The sequence below is a fragment of the Podarcis raffonei genome, chromosome 17 (assembly GCF_027172205.1).
Source record: "Podarcis raffonei isolate rPodRaf1 chromosome 17, rPodRaf1.pri, whole genome shotgun sequence".
Classification (NCBI taxonomy): Eukaryota; Metazoa; Chordata; class Lepidosauria; order Squamata; family Lacertidae; genus Podarcis; species Podarcis raffonei.
The window spans coordinates 31,440,049-31,461,195 of NC_070618.1; the positions used below are offsets into that span (position 1 = coordinate 31,440,049).

The 21,147-nt window shown below is 47.5% G+C and overlaps 1 protein-coding gene across 5 annotated transcripts in view; it reads right to left on the bottom strand.

Moving 5' to 3' along the window:
• Nucleotides 1-21,147, bottom strand: part of PNPLA6 (patatin like phospholipase domain containing 6) — an 85,432-nt gene that overhangs the window by 42,317 nt on the left and 21,968 nt on the right. For all 5 annotated transcript variants that reach the window (XM_053371351.1, XM_053371349.1, XM_053371350.1 and 2 more), the window contains exons 7-16: nt 20,831-20,971; nt 18,430-18,589; nt 17,374-17,454; nt 16,136-16,264; nt 14,803-14,883; nt 13,956-14,106; nt 11,963-12,046; nt 11,746-11,852; nt 10,719-10,910; nt 5,055-5,132 (exon numbers count right to left, since the gene is read on the bottom strand). In XM_053371351.1, coding sequence (XP_053227326.1) covers nt 5,055-5,132; nt 10,719-10,910; nt 11,746-11,852; nt 11,963-12,046; nt 13,956-14,106; nt 14,803-14,883; nt 16,136-16,264; nt 17,374-17,454; nt 18,430-18,589; nt 20,831-20,971 — 1,204 coding nt within the window. The remainder of the gene's footprint in view (nt 1-5,054; nt 5,133-10,718; nt 10,911-11,745; nt 11,853-11,962; nt 12,047-13,955; nt 14,107-14,802; nt 14,884-16,135; nt 16,265-17,373; nt 17,455-18,429; nt 18,590-20,830; nt 20,972-21,147) is intronic.

Consider the following 21,147-nt stretch of genomic DNA (forward strand, 5'->3'; position numbering starts at 1 on the left):
TGCCTCGCAAGACGAAAAAACCGCTAGACGAAGAGAATCGCGGAACGGATTCTTTTCGTCTTGCGAGGCACCACTGTATACATTTTTTAAAGCCGCATTCTGCCCCATACAATCCAAATTCACGTTTGCAGTTTCTGCTAAACATTTCAAAATTCAAGAACGGGCATTCTGACAGTGGCAACAAATGGAGCCAGCCGGCACTCCGCTCCTTTTCTCTTACTCCAGTTCTCATGCCCTCTCCTGATAGATTTATTCCCCTCCTTTTCTAGTCCATGACAAAAAATGTAAAAAAAAAAAAAGCAGCTGTGCTTTAAATTCCACAGAGCAACAGCAAAACACAGAATTAGAAATGGACGGCAGAGAGGAACCTCCAGCAAAATGAAAAACAAGGAACTCATGCAACTGACTATCTGTAAACATTTGTTCTATTTGCTAGTTGCTGTGTTTGGGTTTGCTGGTGATAAGAGCCTGAAGAGGCCATGGGGAGGTATACCAGGAACCAGATCTAGAGTGCATTTGGGTCTTCAGTTCCTGGTCTCTGCACGAGCTGAAGCAAGAAATATAACTGGAGCTGAAACTCGGAGGCCATCAGGCAGGTGGCAAAGTTAGAAAGCCAAGTTCCTGGTAACTAAGCATTAGTAGTCTGTCTGTCAGTTACAGGGAATTATGATATTACATCTCCCTAATATCCCCCATAGCTGGTTTGCTTGCTAAGTGCTAATCATGGACCCTGAGGCTTTGGGTTCAATCCTTTCACCTCCCAACAAACTTAGACCACTATGATGTGCAAGGATCTGTTAATTTGTACACAAATGCCCATCTCATCGTGTTAATTGCTAACTGTGAGTCAATTTAGTTCAATGGGTTGCAAACGAGTCCATCCCAGCATTAGAAAAATAATGATGATAATGATAATAATATTTATATCCCACCCATCTGGGTGGCTTACAGCATACATAAAAACATAATAAAACATTAAACGTTAAAAAACAGAATATCTTATACAGACTATAAATACTATTAATGATAATAATGTTTACAGTTATACCCAAATTAAAATAACCGCCAACCCAACTAAACATTTAACCAGCCTCAACCCAACAAAAACAAAACAGAGGAACCAAAATTAAAACCATTTAAAACCTTTTAAAACATGTTAGCTAGTTTCCCCAATCCAAGATTTGGTCCTTCTGGCTCCCCATGGGGAAGAAAGGTCTTTTAAGGTCATCCAACCACAAGTCCTAGGAGTGCTTAAGAACCACATCTTCCAATGCCTTTCCAGCCTCCTCTTGGTAACCTGACCAGCTCCAACGCAACCTGCCCCTGCTTAGCTTGGAAACCCTTCCCTACGCTGAACTTAAATTTGCCTGCCTACAGTTTCATAGCATCGCTTCTTGTCCTGTCCATGGGTGCCCAAAACTTGAAAAAGATCCAAGAGACAATCAAGGGCCTACAATAATATAAAATGAGGCTGAAGGAAGCAGAGAGCAGAAGTCCCAGCAAAGGAAGAATGGATACAAAAACTTATGGAATGTGCATAAATGGTGAAACTTACCGGAAAAATAAGAAATCAAGATAACAATTTTTTAAATAAAAGAATGGAAATGGTCTATTGAATATTTACAGATAAATTGTAAACAGATAAGAACAATGGCAGGATTACTGTAATAACCTGCAGTTTTGTAAGAGTATATATTTAAAGAAGATGAATAAATGAGCAAATTAGGTTAATTTGGCTATGCAGAAGATATTAAAAATAAATTTAAGGAACTCCAGAAAGAGGGGGAAGGAAGTCAAGTTTTGAAATGTCAAAATGATTGTAAATTAAGTGAAACGTATAAACTTGAAAAGTATAAATAAAAAATTAAACAATAATAAAAGGAAGCAGAGGGTGTGGAGAAAGGCTTGGGGAGGCAGGATTTGCTAAGAAACATGTCCATCAAACATGGGTGGGGGGGGCAGCACTAGATGCAGTCTACTGGTAAAGGCAACTATTTTATGAGAGAGAGGGTGACAAAGAGAGGGGAATGTGCACTTTCCAATTCTTTCCTGTGCTGCATCATTGCATCCTCTCACTATAGTGTGTGTGTGTGTGTGTGTGTGTGTGTGTGTGTGTGTGTGCTGGTCCCGTGGGTTACCCGAGAGGCAAGGTCCAAGGTGGTCTGTGGTCAAAGGTGCAACGTGGAGGCAGACCGTAGGAGCTGTAATCTGGGTGCAGGGCAGGGAGTCGGGTGAAGACAGGAACAGGCTTGCAAGCAGGGAGCCAGGGCGGGTCAGGAGCTCAGCCAGGAAAGCAGGACAGGGTTCAGGCAGGAACTAGCAACCAACAAGAACTGGGCCAAAACAAACAAGATGAATTTTAACAGGGAGAATTGTAAAGTATTGCACTTGGGCAAAAAAAATGAGAGGCACAAATACAAGATGGGTGACACTTGGCTTGAGAGCACTACATGTGAAAAGGATCTAGGAGTCTTGGTCGACCACAAACTTGACATGAGCCAACAGTGTGACGCGGCAGCTAAAAAAGCCAATGCAATTCTGGGCTGCATCAATAGGAGTATAGCATCTAGATCAAGGGAAGTAATAGTGCCACTGTATTCTGCTCTGGTCAGACCTCACCTGGAGTACTGTGTCCAGTTCTGGGCACCACAGTTCAAGAAGGACACTGACAAACTGGAACGTGTCCAGAGGAGGGCAACCAAAATGGTCAAAGGCCTGGAAACGATGCCTTATGAGGAACGGCTAAGGGAGCTGGGCATGTTTAGCCTGGAGAAGAGGAGGTTAAGGGGTGATATGATAGCCATGTTCAAATATATAAAAGGATGTCACATAGAGGAGGGAGAAAGGTTGTTTTCTGCTGCTCCAGAGAAGCGGACACGGAGCAATGGATCCAAACTACAAGAAAGAAGATTCCACCTAAACATTAGGAAGAACTTCCTGACAGTAAGAGCTGTTCGACAGTGGAATTTGCTGCCAAGGAGTGTGGTGGAGTCTCCTTCTTTGGAGGTCTTTAAGCAGAGGCTTGACAACCATATGTCAGGAGTGCTCTGATGGTGTTTCCTGCTTGGCAGGGGGTTGGACTCGATGGCCCTTGTGGTCTCTTCCAACTCTATGATTCTAACAAGGTTGCTCCCGCAACTTGGGACTGGGGCTGGCTGGCTTTTATCTGCCCCTAGGCATAGGGTGGCCCTGATCCTCTGGTGACTCGCCTCACCTGGCCTGGAGGTGAGCACTCCTCCTGCGGGAACTTAGTTCCCTCCACCTCTCTGCCCCAAGCCTCTGCAGCTCAGGAGAGGCTGGAGGGTTACCGGACCCAGAGGCAACCTCAGCTTCCTCTGACGGGGCTGAGAGTGGAGCACCTGTGCTGGCTGAAAAATTGGCTGCTTCTTGAAAATACAGATATTTTGGATTTGGAAGGGTTTAATAACAGATTTGGCTGGCATGCATATATATGGTATGACAAGGTTAAAATCCACCAAGGTTTCAAAAACCATATTGTTAGAAAAGCCCTATACAATGTCTGGATTCGGTACAAAGATTTGTTGGAAAATAAAACCCCCAGGTGGTTGTCACCGATGGAAGCTAAGGAAGTGAAAAAATTAAATATGGAATCCAAATGGCCGAAATATTGGGAAATTATAGAGTATGAGGAGGGAAAAGTTAAACTGCAGAGTTATGAGAAATTGAAGTCTAAAGTAAGAGTCTGGCTTCATTACTACCAGATAAATGAAGTTTTTAAACAGGACAGGAAAATTGGCTTTCAGATGGAGAGGTCGAAATTAGAAACAGAGCTTTTGGAACCCAGTACTAAGAATTTGTCAAGAATGTATAACTTGCTGTTGAAATGGAACACACAGGATGAGATGGTTAAATCAGTTATGATTAAATGGGCACAAGACATTGGACATGACATTATGTTTGCTGACTGGGAACAGTTATGGACCACCAGTATAAAGTTCACGGCATGTAATGCCTTAAAGAGAGAATATTATGAAAATGATTTATAGGTGGTACATGACCCCAGTCAAGCTTGCAAAAATCTATCATTTGCCCAATAATAAATGCTGGAAATGTAATGAAACTGAAGGTACTTTCTATCACCTTTGGTGGACGTGCCCAAAGATTAAGGCTTTCTGGGAAATGATTTATAATGAAATGAAAAAGGTGCTTAAATGCACTTTCGTGAAGAAACCAGAGGCCTTCCTCCTGGGCATGGTAGGCCAATTGGTGTCAAAGAAAGACAGGACGTTTTTTATGTATGCGACAACAGCAGCAAGAGTACTTTTAGCAAAGTATTGGAAGACACAAGAACTACCCACACTGGAAGAATGGCAGACGAAGGTGATTGACTACATGGGACTGGCTGAGATGACCGGCAGAATCCGCGACCAAGGGAAAGAGACGATGGAAGAAGATTGGAAGAAATTTAAAGTTTATCTTAAGAACTGTTGTAAAATTAATGAGTGTTAAAATGTCTTGGGTAATGCAAAATAGAATTGCAGCGATAAACAACTGGATATGAGAAAAAGGATTTAAAGGAAGTGTTATAAGTAATTGAAATTAGGGGTTGCTGGAAAGATTTAAAACAGGGATGCAGAAAAAGGAGGTATGGGGAAGTCGCTGAAAGAAGGTTTAAGGAAAGGAAGGTTAAGAAATTATACGTGTTTATATGTTTGTTTGTTTATGTATTGTTTTGTATTGTCTTTTAATATGTGTTGAAAAATTAATAAAAATTTATATATATTAAAAAAAAAAAAAAAGAGAGAGTGGAGCACCTGCAGACAATGGGTCCTCCATCACCTCCGGAGCCAGAGCAGACTCAGCTGGTGCCTGCACCTGAGGATCCAGCACAGGTGAGGACCCTTCAGGCTCATGCCCCAGCCCCGGCTCAGCTGGTTCTGGAGGAAGGGAATCCTGTGCAGGCTGGGATCCCTCAGGTTCAGCATCTGAGTCCGAATCCCAGGCCATCACAGTGTGTGTGTGTGTTTAACACTGCACCCCACCCTCCCTCCTCTGGGCCAGACGACTTTGCTAGTGCCACCCATAAAACTTACTTGATCTCCTTGGCGGGCAATGACGGTCCCAGCCTTGGCATGGTGCAGCAACACCCGGTTATTGAGCAAGGAGGAATCCTGTGGAAAGAGAAGAAGGGTGAGGGCAATCTGGGACAAGGGTGTGCTATCAGGGCTGTAGTCCAAGCCCTGCAGGAGTGAAGGGCCATTAGAATATTAAAGGTAAAGGTAAAGGTACCCCTGCCCGTACGGGCCAGTCTTGACAGACTCTGGGGTTGTGCGCCCATCTCACTCAAGAGGCCGAGGGCCAGCGCTGTCCAGAGACACTTCCGGGTTACGTGGCCAGCGTGACAAAGCTGCATCTGGCGAGCCAGCGCAGCACACGGAAATGTCGTTTACCTTCCCGCCAGTAAGAGGTCCCTATTTATCTACTTGCACCTGGGGGTGCTTTCGAACTGCTAGGTTGGCAGGCATTAGAATATTATTATTAGAATATTAGAATATTATATAATCCCAAAAACTGTTTGAGGCATTTTCTCCTCTCTCATATGTTATCCCAAAAACCCCTCCCTTAAAGGGGGGAGGGAGGTTTTTACACGAGCCAGAAGAACAAGGCTTTTTCTTCTTGCTTAGATGTTACAGGGAAAATGGGTCTCTCTCTCTGGAATGTCAGGCTTAGGCGGGTAGAGATAAGAGCAAGGTTGAATGGGTGTTACTGGAACCCCAGACAGGGGGAGGCTGAAAAGGAGGAGGGTAACACAAGAAACAAAGCTATATCTTATTGCTATTAGTGTACAGTGGTGCCTCGCAAGACGAAATTAATCCGTTCCGCGATTCACTTCGTCTAGCGGTTTTTTCGTCTTGCGAAGCAACCCTATTAGCGGCTAAGCGGATTAGTGCTATTAGCGGTTTAGCGGCTATTAAAGGCTTAGCGGCTGAGCTGCTAAAAGGCTATTAGCGGCTTAGCGGCTTAGAAAAAGGGGGGGAAAGCGGGGGGGGGGGAAATGGCAAGACTCGCAAGACGTTTCCGTCTTGCGAAGCAAGCCCATAGGGAAATTCATTTTGCGAAGCAACTCAGAAACGGAAAACCCTTTCGTCTAGCGGGCTTTCCGTCTTGCGAGGCATTCGTCTTGCGGGGCACCACTGTAAATCACATGTTTTACATGTGAACACCTGTCTATGCATTCTAAGGGGTATAAAAAGCTGACAAGCTCAGAATTGGGTGTGCAGATTGCGAGCTTATCGCGCTGTGCCTTAGTCCTGCATATGCATTTCAAATAAATCCTTTTGAATCCTGCAAGGTTGATTGCCACTTTGTGTGAATCTGTGCTCCGGGGACCCAGTGGCAAATATGGAGGAAGTCCAAGAAGAGGAGCCAGGGTCTCCAACACCCGGTGGAGCAAAAGGAACAAGGCCAGCAAAGAAGCCAGGTCCTCAGCGTGTCCAGGCCCATGGAGAGCCCAGCTCCTGCGGTGGCAGATGTGGGGTAGCTGAGCTCCCAGAAGGGAAACAACTTGCTGGGCCAGGTGAGGAAATCAGCACTCTTGAAAATTCCCAGGCCTGATCGTGACAGGTGAACATTGCACTGGCTCTCAACCCAAGCACAGGAGAAGAAACATCAACCCAAGAAATGAAACTAATACTGGCGGAAATGACCGGCAGAATCCGAGACCAGGGAGAAGAGTCGGTGGAAGAAGATTGGAAGAAATTCAAGGACTACTTACAGAAATATTGTAAAATTAAGGAATGTTAGAAGGAGGATGGAATGAAGTTATGTGGCTTTAGCAGAAATGTCATAAAGGAATAGGTAAGAAAAAAAGATTGTTAATGGAGGAAAAGAGGAAAGGTAAAGTCATATTATATTAAGATAAATTAGAGGATAAAAAATTGGGAAAGATGGAAAGGATTTGCTGAGATAGATAATTGAACTAGTATACAAAAAGGGGAGGTGCGAGGAGGTCAAGGAAACAAGTAAATGAAAGATAAGTTAGGGGAAGGTTCGTTATATATATTGTATTGTTTTTGTATTGTATTGTTTTTATTGTATTGTTTTTATGTATTGTATTGTTTATATATTGTATTGTTTCATTCGTTCTTTTTTGTTTTCTTTTTTTCTGCCCTTTATTTTCTTTTAAAAGTAATAAACATTTTTTTTAAAAAAAGAAAAGAAATGAAACTAATACGGAACCGGTCTAGCTATCATGGCTCACCTCTGAGACCCTGGGGACTGCAGTTGTTTCAAGGCTCCTTTCCAGGCCTCAAGAGGCTCTGAACCTTAAAGCAGTTGGATGTAAGCCCTGACCCCAATTGTTCATGTAATTTACAGCGCATGTAATTTCTGTTAATTTCAATGCAAATTGACCTGATCGGCACCTCCCAGACTAATGTGTAGATCAGAACGTAATTATTCTTTTACGAGTTTCACAATCAAGCTTTTACGAGTTTTGCAACTGCGGTTCTTGAGTGACTCCAGACTGTCGGTATTTTGTGGGAGTGATTCAACCGCATGTCAGAAATTTAGGTTTCTGCATTAAGGAGGATTAAATAATGGGCCCTGCCGCCAACAAATCCACAACCAACTTCTTACAGGTAGGAGGAAGACAGTGTGGGATTAACAACTGACTGATGGAAAGATGCATAGCCTTTGAAACCTTAAGTTCCTTTTCCTAACCAGTTTTTAAAATTGATTTTAAAATTCCTTTTACAGTGGTGCCCCGCAAGACGAATGCCTCGCTAAACGAAAAACCCGCAAGACGAAAGGGTTTTCCGATTTTTAGCGGCTTCGCAAGACGAATTTCCCTATGGGCTTGCTTCACAAGACGAAAGCCCATAGGGAAATCTCCGGGGACAAGCTGCGAATGTCTGCCCCGCGCAAGGGGCGCTCTGCTTAAGAGCGCCCCTCGTGCGGGGCAGCAGGCTGCTATCCGCAGCTTGGAGAGCCCTGCGGGGATGTCCTGCAGGGCTCCCCAAGCTGCGAATGTCTGCCCCGCGCGAGGGGCGCTCTGAAGCAGAGCGCCCCTCGCGCGGGGCAGCAGGCTGCTATCCGCAGCTTGGAGAGCCCCGCGGGGAAGTCCTGCAGGCTCCCCAAGCTGCGAATGTCTGCCCCGCGCGAGGGGCGCTCTGCTTAAGAGCGCCCCTCGCGCGGGGCAGCAGGCTGCTATCCGCAGCTTGGAGAGCCCTGCGGGGATGTCCTGCAGGGCTCCCCAAGCTGCGAATGTCTGCCCCGCGCGAGGGGCGCTCTGCTTAAGAGCGCCCCTCGCGCGGGGCAGCAGGCTGCTACCCGCAGCTTGGAGAGCCCCGCGGGGAAGTCCTGCAGGGCTCCCCAAGCTGCGAGTGTCCGCCCCGCGCGAGGGGCGCTCTGCTTAAGAGCGCCCCTCGCGCGGGGCAGCAGGCTGTTATCCGCAGCTTGGAGAGCCCTGCGGGGAAGTCCTGCAGGGCTCCCCAAGCTGCGAATGTCTGCCCCGCGCGAGGGGCGCTCTGAAGCAGAGCGCCCCTCACGCCGGGCAGCAGGCTGCTATCCTCAGCCTAGGCAGCCCTGGGGAACTCTTCTGAAGGCTGGCTGCAGGAGAAGGGCTTTTCTTCCCCCCCGCCAGCCTTCAGAAGGCTGTTCTGAAGGCTGGCGGTGGGGAGAAAAGTCCTTCTCCCCCCGCCAGCCTTCAGAAGAGGTCCGGGGACAGACTGTCCCCCGACCTGGTCTGAAGACGGTCTCCATAGGAACGCATTAATTGATTTTCAATGCATTCCTATGGGAAACCGTGCTTCGCAAGACGAAAAACTCGCAAGAAGAAAAAACTTGCGGAACGAATTAATTTTGTCTTGCGAGGCACCACTGTACTGTAATTTTGTACGTTGTATAACGCCTTGCTGCATCCCCCCCAAAAAGCTCAGTCTATGAACATTAAAATATATATGAAATATATATTTAAAAGCCTCTGCACAAACAAGTAGAGAGAGCTCACTACTTGTGATCCCCAGCAACTGGAAATCAGGGACGTAACGGGACAAAACTAGCCACTGATGATGAGAAGCCTCTTATGTGGCCTTGAAAACAGAGCAATCAAGAATTTCTGAAACAACAGTGGGATATAGCTCTGCCCAAGGCGTGATGGAGAACAGCAACAACCGGGAAAAGATAGACATAGTACAGTGGTGCCCCGCAAGACGAAATTAATTCGTTCCGCAAGTTTTTTCTTCTTGCGAGTTTTTTGTCTTGCGAAGCACGGTTTCCCATAGGAATGCATTGAAAATCAATTAATGCGTTCCTATGGAGACCGCCTTCTGACCAGGTCCGGGGACAGTCTGTCCCCGGACCTCTTCTGAAGGCAGGCCGGGGGAGAACGGCAAGCTCCGGGGACAGAGGTGAAGGGGCAGCGCTCCTTCGCCTCTTTCCTCGAACCTCTTCTGTAGGCAGGCGGGGGGAGAAGGGCTTTTCTTCCCACCGCCAGCCTTCAGAAGGCTGTTCTGAAGGCTGGCGGTGGGAAGAAAAGCCCTTCTCCCCCCACCGGACTTCAAAAGAGCTTCGGGAAGTCCGGCGGGGGTCCAAGGGATTCCCTCACTGCCGCCCGCCTTTAAAAGGGGGCCCCCGGAGATTTCCCTATGGGCTTTCTTCTTGCGAAGCAAGCCCATAGGGAAATTCGTCTGGCGAAGCACCTCGAAAAACGGAAAACTCTTTCTTCTTGCGAGTTTTCCGTCTTGCGAGGCGTTCGTCTTGCGAGGTACCACTGTATTTTACAAGGACAGGAAGAAACATCAAGGACAGAATAATTGCCACACACAGGAAGAACAAGGATACAGTTTGAGTGCCTCACCTGTAGTTTTATAAATCATTTAATGCATGGGTAGGCAAACTAAGGCCCGGGAGCCAGGTCCGGCCCCTGGACGGTCCAGGAATCAGAGTGTTTTTACATGAGTAGAATGTGTGCTTTTATTTAAAACGCATCTCTGGGTTATTTGTGGGGCCTGCCTGATGTTTTTACATGAGTAGAATGTGTGCTTTTATTTAAAATGCATCTCTGGGTTATTTGTGGGGCATAGGAATTCATTCATTATTTCCCCCCCAAAATATAGTCCAGCCCCCCACAAGGTCTGAGGGACAGTGGACCGGCCCCCTGCTGAAAAATTTGCTGACCCCTGTTTTAATGTGTCAGTACGAATGGAAGTCGTTAATATTGCAGTTGTCGTATAAGGGATTGTCATTTTGACCAGAGTGTAATTGAAATTAATAAGATTTTGGAACGCAGAAATAAAGTAAATCATCCAACCATCAATTCTAGCATGCCAGGGTGGGGTGGGGCTGAATGATATAATTTGGCATCTGAATGATTGTTATTAGGAACTGTATTATAATTTGGCATTGTTAAAATGAGGCTATTATTGGTTTACAGAGGTACCTCGGGTTACAAACACCTCGGGTTACACTTAGGGTTACAGACTCTGCTAACCCAGAAGTAGTACCTCAGGTTAAGAACTTTACCTCAGGATGAGAACAGAAATTGTGTGACGGCGGCGCGACAGGCCCCATTAGCTAAAGTTGTACCTCAGGTTAAGAACGGTTTCAGGTTAAGAATGGACCTCCGGAACGAATTAAGTTCATAACCAGAGGTATGTATTGTACTGTAATTGTAAACTAATAAAAAATTATGTGAACTTGGAAAATAACCAATTCCCATGCAGAATGAGACGTAAGGGACCCCAGACAGCATCTACCTCAATCTTCATGAGCTTGACCAGCTCCCGCTTGGCAGCCTCAAAGATGGCGCTTGTCTGGCATCCTTGGTAGGGGCCGAATGGGCAGTCGCCCGTTGCAGAGTCGTCCTCGCAGTAGTTGTAGTGGTAGATCCCAGACGGCTGTTCCTCCACCGTCACAGACTTCCGCTCCCGGGGCTCATGGGATGTCGACTGCCAAGGATGGTGACAAGGTAAGGTCAGGTAGGGGACAGAGGGGGAAAGAAGCTACCGGAGAGGAAGGCTCCCGCGAGAGGGAAAGGAAAGAAACCCACCATCTCCACCAGGCACAACCCGTCTTTTTATATACTGTATAAATACACTGGAACCTTGGGTTTGTTTGTTTTTTACTTTTCCAATTTAAAGTTTTACAATCAATTATCCAACAACCAACATAAAAACAAGATTACAAAGAACCTCCTGAACTTCCCTCCTCCCCTCTGTGGGTCCTTTCATTAACCATTTCCGCCTGCATCTTTTAGAATAATCCAAATCTTTTACATCTCCATTATATCCAGAAATAAACTACAATGTTATTCCAATCCTACTAATGATTTTAGCTGTTTACAATGGCTTTTAAGATAATTTTCCCCCATTCCTAGTTAAAAAATTGGTCTTCCCAATTTCTCCTTTTGCCCTTCTAGGCTCTGATACTTTCTGGTTGAAATTTCTGCTTCTTTTTGTCATATGCTTGCACTTTGGTTGTTGCTATTGACTCAATAAGAAAAACAAAACAATGCAAGAGTTTCTACAAAAGCAGGGTAGCTCTAATTCCCTCTCACCTGAAGTTATCTGACTGAGAGACTACAACCACACATCACCACCTGACAGGCTCCATCTTGGGGAAACCCAGCCAGAAAGGTGGGGTATAAATAAATAATAATAATAATAATAATAATAATAATAATAATAATAATAATAACAACTCCCTCCCTTGCTGTGTATCTATCTAGGGCAGAGGCAGGATCCCAAAGGCACCAGCAGAGCATTCCAATCGCCAGAGACTCACCCGGGCGAAGCCGGCCAGCGAGACGGAGCTGTCTTCCTGAAGGGACACTGAGATGCGGCCTCGTTCGTAGGCCATGTCAAAATCTGAGCGGGGCCCCCTCTGGATCCCTGGGTGAGGAAAGAACACCAGAGAAATGGAGCAGACTGAGCCCAAGGCCCGTGGATGCTGCATCTCCACAGGAAGGCAGAAGGTGGTCAAGGCAGAGAGAGAGACATACCTGAGATATCAACTGGCATGGAGATGCAACGACTCAGCAGCGGGGCTGCGGGAGGTTCCAGCAGACCTGCTTTCAACGGGTCACCTGGCAGTATAAAAGGCTGTCACTCACCAGGCCCAGGAGACACGTGGGCACCTCATGTTAATAATAATAATAATAATAATAATAATAATAATAATAATAATTTCTTTATTTATACCCCGCCCATCTGGCTGCGTTTCCCCAGCCACTCTGGGCGGCTCCCAACAGAACATTAAAAACAGAATAAAACTTCAAACATTAAAAACTCCCCTAAACAGGGCTGCCTTCAGATGTCTTCTAAAAGTCAGATAGTTGTTTATTTCCTTGACATCTGATAGGAGGGTGAGCACCACTACTGAGATGGCCCTCTGCCTGGTTCACTGTACATTTCTCGCAGTGGGGGAACCGCCAGAAGGCCCTTGGAGCTGGACGTCAGTATCCAGGCTGAATGATGGGGATATCCTTCAGGTATATTGGGCCGAGGCCATTTAGGGCTTGAAAGGTCAGCACCAATACTTTGATTTGTGTTCGGAAACATACTGGAAGCCAATGTAGGTCTTTCAGGACCGGTTTTGTATGGTCTTGGCGGCCACTCCCAGTCTCCAGTCTAGCTACCGCATTCTGGATTAATTGCAGTTTCCGGGTCACCTTCAAAGGTAGCCCCAGATAGAGCGCACGGCAGTAGTCCAAGCGGGATGTTCACATCCATGAGAGGGACACCCAGACCCCCCAAACTCACATGTGCCACAAAATCATTCCCGGGGACATTTCTGCCCAGGGATAACCATCTCAGATACTGTCAGTGACTGGCTGGATGAAGGGAACACCCAGAGGAGGAAGGCTCAGAGCCGGGGGATTGGTGTCAGGACACTGAGAAGCAGTCAGAGGGAGAAGATTGTGGGAGGTGGTGTTAGAAGCCAAAGGGGCAATAGGCTTTAGTGAGCAGGAAGAACCTGTGACAGAGAGCAGTTCAGACTTTGAGGCTGAAGCAGAGGAGGGCAGTCAAGAGACTGCTGAAGACTCCAGGGAGTCTCCCCTCTCCTGCTGCGACACGTTCCCTTCCCCACTGGTCTCCAAGAATGCGCAGGATAAGGATGGCAATGGAGCAGAGGCCAGAGGTGCGCAGAAGCATTTTGAGACTGCTTGGGAAGCACTCAGAAGAGGAGGAGCCTTAATGCTGGCAGAATATGGGGACCTTCAGTCCTGGCAACTGCTCCATAGGGGCAAGACCTACTGGGAAGTGTTGCTGAGACCACTAGGCCAAGTGTATGTTCGTTCCTTGAGAAAAGAGTTCACGGAAAACGGAGATCTGCTTCTTTTAGCGCTGACCTGTATCTGGCTCCAGCCTTGACAGATACATCCACCTGCCAAGGCCAAGAGTATGCAGGGAAAGGAGGAAGGACAGCGAAGAGGGGAGAATCAGCAGAGACAATGTGGGGTGCTGCTCTCCCAGCTGCTATGTAACTTGGACAGAGACCTGCAGAGGCCGTCAGTGGCATCACAGCCTCCCTGCCAGCTCCTGTGGTGCCATAGTGAGGGGAAACCACTGGAGGCAGAAGCCAAGCTTCTTTGCTGCCCCAAACATTGGTGCACCAAAGAGAAACTGCTTAAATTTCTGCCTGCTCGGAAGGAGTAAAATACAGCTGTCTGGGGCACAGTAGACAAGAGGGCAGGCTCACGCTGCTCAGAAAATTGACAACCCAAACTTGTCTCCCCTGAGCTCCACTTTTGATTCCAAGAACAGCCCTTATTTCCTTCCCCTGGAATGGACAGCTAAATCCACGTCGGAGGCGGCATCCTTTGTTTTTACCTCCCTCGCCTCATCTGCGTTGGGGAAGTTGAAAGTCAAGCTGGGGATGAGCTAAATGTTTAGCGGTTGGGGCCTGCAGAGCACCAGGCTCTCTGGAAACAGAGGACCCACCCACAGCCTCCCCATGGACAAGTCAGATGCACACGCGTCAAATTCCCTTACCTTGGTCCCTTGAGGAAGCTTCCCCCTGCCTTCCAGAGCTATCCTTGGCATCCTCAATGGAGGAGGCGCTAATGACACGCTTGCTGTGTCGGACGGGGCTGGTACGAGAGGTGTGGCCCGACTGGGGGAATAGCCGCAGCGGTTGCATCTCCTGGGGATGGAGAACACAGTCATGTTTGTCTGAATACATTTCTGAGCACAATTCAAAGTGTTGGTGTTGACCTTTGAAGCCCTAAACGACCTCGGTCCAGTATATCTGAAGGAGCGTCTCCACCCCCATCGTTCTGCCCGGACGCTGAGGTCCAGTGCCGAGGGCCTTCTGGCGGTTCCCTCACTGCGAGAAGCAAAGCTACAGGGAACCAGGCAGAGGGCCTTCTCGGTAGTGGCGCCCGCCCTGTGGAACGCCCTCCCATCAGATTTCAAAGAGATAAACAACTACCTGACATTTAGAAGACATCTGAAGGCAGCCCTGTTCTAGGAATTTTTAAATGTGTGACATTTTAATGTATTTTTAATCTTTGTTGGAAGCCGCCCAGAGTGGCTGGGGAAACCCAGCCAGATGGGTGGGGTACAAATAATAAATTATTATTATTATTATTGTTGTTGTTGTTGTTGTTGTCGTCGTCACATAAGCAAGGCTGAAGGGGGTGGTAGTGGAGGAGAGATGCTGCCCGCCAAAGCCTTTTGCTTAGCTTAGAGGCCCTAACCCCTAACACAGCAGAGGGAAAGTGGGATGCGTTCTGCACATGCTCAGGGAACAGGTACGGTTGCTTCCCACTCTGAAAGCAGATTCCAGCCGGACAAGGGTTGGGGAGAGAAGGTGGAATGGGTTAGGACAGGAACTCACGTGGCTGAAAAGCTCATTGGTCAGGCCAAGGTAGTTGTGCAAAGCCAAGAAGGTGACTCTCTGAAGGCGCACCATGATGATCTGAAAGGGAAAGAGGCAGAAGGGCAGGTCAGTTGCACAATTTCCTTGCAAGGGGAGCTTTTCAATTCCCTTTTCAATTCTCTCTGTCCGAGGGTCGCTTCAGTCCGATCATAGCTTGTGGCGTTCTCTGTAGCAGGGACTGGCGAGGAGGTTTCAGAAACCTCTCTTCTCCACCACCGCATCTTTCGAGGAATTGGAAGCTGCTCGGGTTATCAAAAAGACTGAGCCCCACAATTCTGCCTTGGATTGGATAAATCCAAATGGCATTTGTATGCCTAGAAGACAACCCCCCCCCCCAAAGGATAAAAGCCTCCAGCAGCTGTTAAGTTCCTGGGCATGCCTTGGCTGAACACTTTCAGAGATGCGGTGTTCTGAAGATTGTGACAAGTGGGGGATGAACCCTCTTTTCCCATCCATTTTTATCATCATCATCATCACCATCATCATCATCTCGTGGCCTGCTTCTGCCAATCATGGGAAGAGTCAATGACTTACACAAAGACACACAAACATCCCAGAAACCCCTATTCAACCCCCACCCATGGCAAGTATGTGGAATATACTCAACAACACGATCTGGAGGTCAACTGTTGTACATATAGGCCAGGCCAAATGCATGAACCAGTGTCAGTCTGCTGCCAGCAACTCCCGGCTGGTTGCCCAGGAACGTATAAAGACAAGGAAATGTTTCTTACCGTCCGCTTTTTATTCAGTATTTACAGAGAGAGGCTATAGAACCTCTGGGATAATGGCGTTGTCCCGAGTGAATCTCCACCCCGTCTCTCCCACTTCCTCATTCATCATTCTCATCATCTCCTCTACGGGTGCTGCTACGTGCCCTCTGTCTTTGAGCTCTTTGCTCTCCTACTTTCAAGGCTCGCCGGGTTCTGGGAGATGGAGGGCCTGGAATGCTTTCTAAAGACACTGTGTCCGTTGGCTGTAACCTTCTTGGTGCATCTTCCTCTTCCTCCTCCATTATTCCCCAGCTTTCCCCCTCATCTGCCTCTGAGCTGCGACCTCCCGCAAACCCCAGTTGTATATCTAAACAGTCTTCCTTTTCCTCCTCCCTGCTCAAGCTGGGGAGGTGGTCTCCACCATTCCTCCTCTGCCCAGTCCCTGACAACCACAGACTAGAGAACAGAGATGGTGGAGGTGCAGAAGTAAGGGGAGGAGACACACACAGAGAGAAGGACGGGGGGCAGAGAAGGAGAGACCACTCTGGAGACAGTGAAGCAATGGGCAGGGCACTCACCTGCACCACCCGGACCAGGCTCTCAGGGTACTTCTCAAAGACAGCCGAGAAGGCCTCCACTGGCAGACGCAGGACTGTGGAGTCCTCAGCTACCCGTGCAGAAACTGTCCGGTACGGGCGTTGGTGACCCTGTTGGGAAACCAATCTTAGAACAAAAGGGGGCTGGCCCCTGATTCGACCCACACCCGCCGCTCCAAAGAGCCCATCTTCCTAGACAACCATGCATTTTTTGTCAGAAGGCAGTGTCAGTACGCCTTTCAACCGATGTCAGTGACTGGGCTAGGCAACTGGAGCACTTTCAGAGACCCTCCAATCCTGGAAAGCAGGTCTCAGTGCACTGGACTCACAACTGTGAATTGCGAGCACCAGACTCAGCAGAGTATAAATAACATGGAAGCTAGCTGTGAAGAACAACTGCTTTTATTTCTAATAGCTACTACAAATTAAAGAACTACTGGCTTGCATGAGTGTTACAGCTCCCACTCAGCCATCTAGTCACTACATAGATAAGACTCTCTCCACACACGCAGTCAGGCAGGAGAGGAAGAAGAGAAGAGTAGTTTCCACCCCCTCCTTTCTCAAAACATCAGATCAGGAGATTCTTGCAATGGGAGGGGGTGAAAATATCAATAGCCAGATGCTTAAAACGGGGAAGTGGTGGGGGAGAGAGGAACCTGTGGGGCCCCACCAAGTGTCGTTGGACTCCAACTCCAACCCTAGCCAGCACGGCCAATGGTCATGGATGATGGGAAGTGGAGCCTAGCAACAGCTGCAGCACCATGGCTCAGCACCCCTGGGCTTAAACAGACCTGGATCCTTCTGCTCCACCAGTTCCATGACACAGAAGAGATCATGGTGCCTCGGCTGCTGCTAGCCTAGGAATCGGTCCCTACCTTTAGCTCATCCCGTGGGGCAAGCCAGGGGAGGGAGTGGCACAGGTGGGAGAAGGAGCAATGAGGCTGGAGCCCACAACTAGAAGAATGTGGAGCCTGGAGCCACATGGTGGAAATGGCAAGGAAGCAGATTTAGGCTGACGACGAGGCGGAACTTCGTAACCGCAAGAGTTGTCTGACAGGGGAACAGACTTGCCTCAGCAAGGGATGGGGTCTCTTGCTTGGGATGCTGTGGTTGCATCCTGCATTGCAGACCCTGCGTGGAGGAAGGGGCCAGACTAGATGGCTTTGCAGGCCCCTTCCCTATCTAGGATTCTAACAGGCTGAGGAGGACAAGGATCCTACCGTGATGACATCCAGGATGCTGAGGAGGCTGTGTACGCTGTCACCCGGAAAGACCTCCTTCACAAGGGTCTCTTTCCCATCCTGAATCAAACAAAGAGATTTAATTTTTTAAAAAACAATTCTTTATTTGGTTTTCAAATCCAAGTTTTACAATCACATATCCAATTTATAACAAGACTCCAAGGAATCTCCTGGACTTCCCTCCTCCCCTCTGTGGGTCCTATTGTTAATCATTTCCTCCTGCATCTTTTATAATAATCCAAATCTTTTACATCTCCATTCTGTCCAAAATTCAACATTAAACTACAGTCGTACCTCGGCTCCCGAAAGCCTTGGGAGTCGAACATGCCGGCTCCCAAATGATCAAAAACCAAAAGTGAGTGTTCTGGTTTTTGGATGTTTTTTCGGAAGCTGAATGCCCAGTGCGGCTTCCGCTATTGTTTCTAGTGCGCCTGCGCAATTGGAAACCAAACTGAAGCCACACCTTGCTTTCTGAATATTTCAGAAGTCGAATGGACTTCCAGAATGGATTCCGTTCGACTTCCGAGGTACGGCTGTACAAGTGTTATTCCAGTCATGCTAACAATTTTAACTGTTTACAATGGTTTTTAAGATAAATTATAAATGTTCCCCATTCCTTATTGAAATGTTGGTCTTCCCGATTTCTGATTCTTCCAGTCATTCGGCATTTTGCCCATTCGGCATTTTCCATCAACTTAATCTGCCATTCTTTTCTGGTAGCGACTCTGTCTTCTTCAACCAAACAAAGACATTTGCAATTGGCTAGCCGCGCCCAGACCCAAACAGAGCACCCCTCCCCACGTCATCCTTTGCAGGAACCGCAATCAAGGTCTCCCGCATAAGCCCCACTGGAACGAACAAGAGCTGCATGCAACTGTGCCAATGGGTCTTGTGCAGCTCTGTTCGTTCCTTGCCGTGACGATCGCCAGGCCATGCCCAACTCTTGCACTCTGAGCCGCATAGCCATGCACAGCTATGGAATCGTCCCCATGGAGTTTCCTGATGTTGCCCGACTGAGCTCCCCACTGCCCTTACCTGCTCAGACAGGAAGAGCTCCAGCTTTCCGTCTTGGACCACGTAGATGCTGGTGTCAGGCTGACCCGGGCGAAAAACATACTCGCCTTGCTGGCACTGCTGGAAGGTCATGTGCTTGCACAGCTCCAGGAACAAAGGCTTCTCAAAGTGGCCTAGCACCCTGCGAGGAAGGAAGAGGGCACCATCACCACAACACTCTCCTTGCACCACGCCATGCCCCTGAAGAGGGTTCAGAAACATCAGCTAGTTCAGAAACATCAGAATTCAGTTGCTCATTGGAGCAAGACAGTTTGAGCATATTATATCGATCCCGGTCTGACTGCCCTGGCCACCGATTAGTTTCCGGGCCCAGTTCAAAGTGCTGGTTTTGACCTATAAAGCCTTAAATGGCCCAGGGTCACAATACCTCAAGGACCACCTCTTTCCATATGAACCTACTAGGACCCTGAGATCAACTTCTGAGGCCCTTCATCGTGTGCCTCCTCCTTGAGAGGTCCAGAGGGTGGCAACACGAGAACGGGCCTTTTCTATAGTGGCTCCCTGTCTGTGGAATGCTCTCCCCAGGCAAGTTCACCTGGCGCCTTCATTATACACCTTTAGACACCAGGCGAAAACATTACTCTCCAACTAGGCTTCTGGCTGATTCACACCCAATGCCCTTTTAAAATTTATTGTGGACATGGGGAATTATTGGGTTGTTTTTGTTTTTATTACATGGTCTGTGTTTTTATACTGTGATTTTGCGTTAAGAACCACCTTGAGATCTGCAGATATAGGGTAATATACTACTACTAATAATAATAATAACGATGTTGGCTATTTGCTCTGGGCTGGCTGCAAAACCCATAAGGATAGCAGCAGCAAGGCATTCCTTTTAGGTATAATCACAAACGATATTCCTGACAATCAAAGGAAAGTATTCCTCTATGTGACAACAGCTGCCAGGATGCTCATAGCAAAAAATTGGAAAGGGAGAAAAATTCCATCAATGAAAGAACAGCAAATTAAATTTTGTGAATATATACATCTGGCAAGACTCACAGCATTCATAAGCGGACAATTGGACCAAAAATTATTAAAAGAATGGGGATGTGCTAAAGAGTATATGAAAAAACATTGTTCTGGAGTAAGTATATCGGTATGTAACGAATGAAGCTTTGCAGGGTTAAAGAAAGAGATAAATGGTGCAAAAAGTATAAAGATAGAGGTAATCTACATTAGACACAATTTAGAAAGAGTAAAAATTTTGAGGTCTTAGAACAAAGGAAATAAGTCAATATGTGTATACGTACGTAACGATTAGAATGATGATATGGTTTTATTTGTAGATGTGGGGATTTTTTGTTTTGTTTTTTTGTTTTGCTTGCTTGTACTGCTTTATTTTGGATTCGATGTTTGTAATTTTTGTTGTCATTTTGCATTGAAAAAATAATAATTAATTTTTTTTTAAAAAAAGGATAGCAGTAGCAGCAGCAGCAGCAGCAAAGCCAAGGAGCTGGGGAGAGGATTTAGCAACCTGTTCCCCAGGCACAATTTCCTCTTCACGGTGAGGCTATATGCACATCCTCTATGAGGTGTGGTGAATGTGCACAAAGGCCACTTGTTAGGAACATTAATTCTTGTTATTCCCCACGCACAGCAATCCAATTTGCTTGAATTCCCTCCCTTCCCTGACAGGCATTTCTGTGTACTGTTCTAAAAACCAGGTCATTGGAGTCTCTTGAGAGTAGCAGAAGCAGCAAGAAGAAGAATGGCAGAAGCTAGTAAATGGCCGCCCCAAATGTTGCGTGGAACCGACACTGCTCAGATCTACGCCAAGGAAAACAATGCAGGGAAACTTGAAAGCTGGAGATGTAGCTGTTACTTCAGGGGTAGCCAAGATGGTGGCCTCCAGATGTTTTGGACTACAACTCCCATAATCCCTTGCTGGCTGCGGCTGATGGGAGTTGTCCACAATATGAGGAGGGCACCAAGTTGCCTGTTCAGCAACCTCAAATTGGGAAGCGTTTTGGCAAAAGCTGAAAAACGGCCTCTCTCCAGCTTGAAGCATGCATGCAAAAGCATCACCTTCCCCACCGCCATCATATTCTTATTAATTTTGTTAACTGTATCATCATCTGGCTTCCCACATTCTGGTGAAGGGTTGTGGCCTGGCAACAGGATCCTGACTCTGTGGCAAAGCAGAGGCACGCTCTGTTCAATGGCTGTGCCTGCCACTGCTGCCACGCTGCTGCGCGATTTCTGTTCTCATCCTGAAGCAAAGTTCTTAACTCAAGGTACTATTTCTGGGTTAGCGGAGTCTGTAACCTGAAGCGTCTGTAACCCGAGGTACCACTGAACTTCCTGTGGCTTCCCCCTTGACCTCCTATCCAGGTCACAACCTGAACCCCCCGCCACGTACCGCACATTCTTCAGCATGTAGAGCACTTCGGAGGGCAGGTGAGAGTTGGCCACGTCAAACTCTGTGAGATCGGCCTCCAGGACGGAGGGGGGCGGCTCCTTCAGCTGAAGGGTGGGCAGCTCCTTCTTGATACGCAGGATCCTGAGCGGAGGGAGGAAAAGGCAGAGGTTCCTCAGAGGGATGGAAGGAAGCCAACCAACCAACCAACCAACCAACCAACCAGCTTCTTGTTCTTGCAAATAAAGACAGAGACTCCCTCCTTCCCTCTACAGTGGGCGCTCGGGTTGCGAACGTGATCCATGCAGGAGGCACGTTTG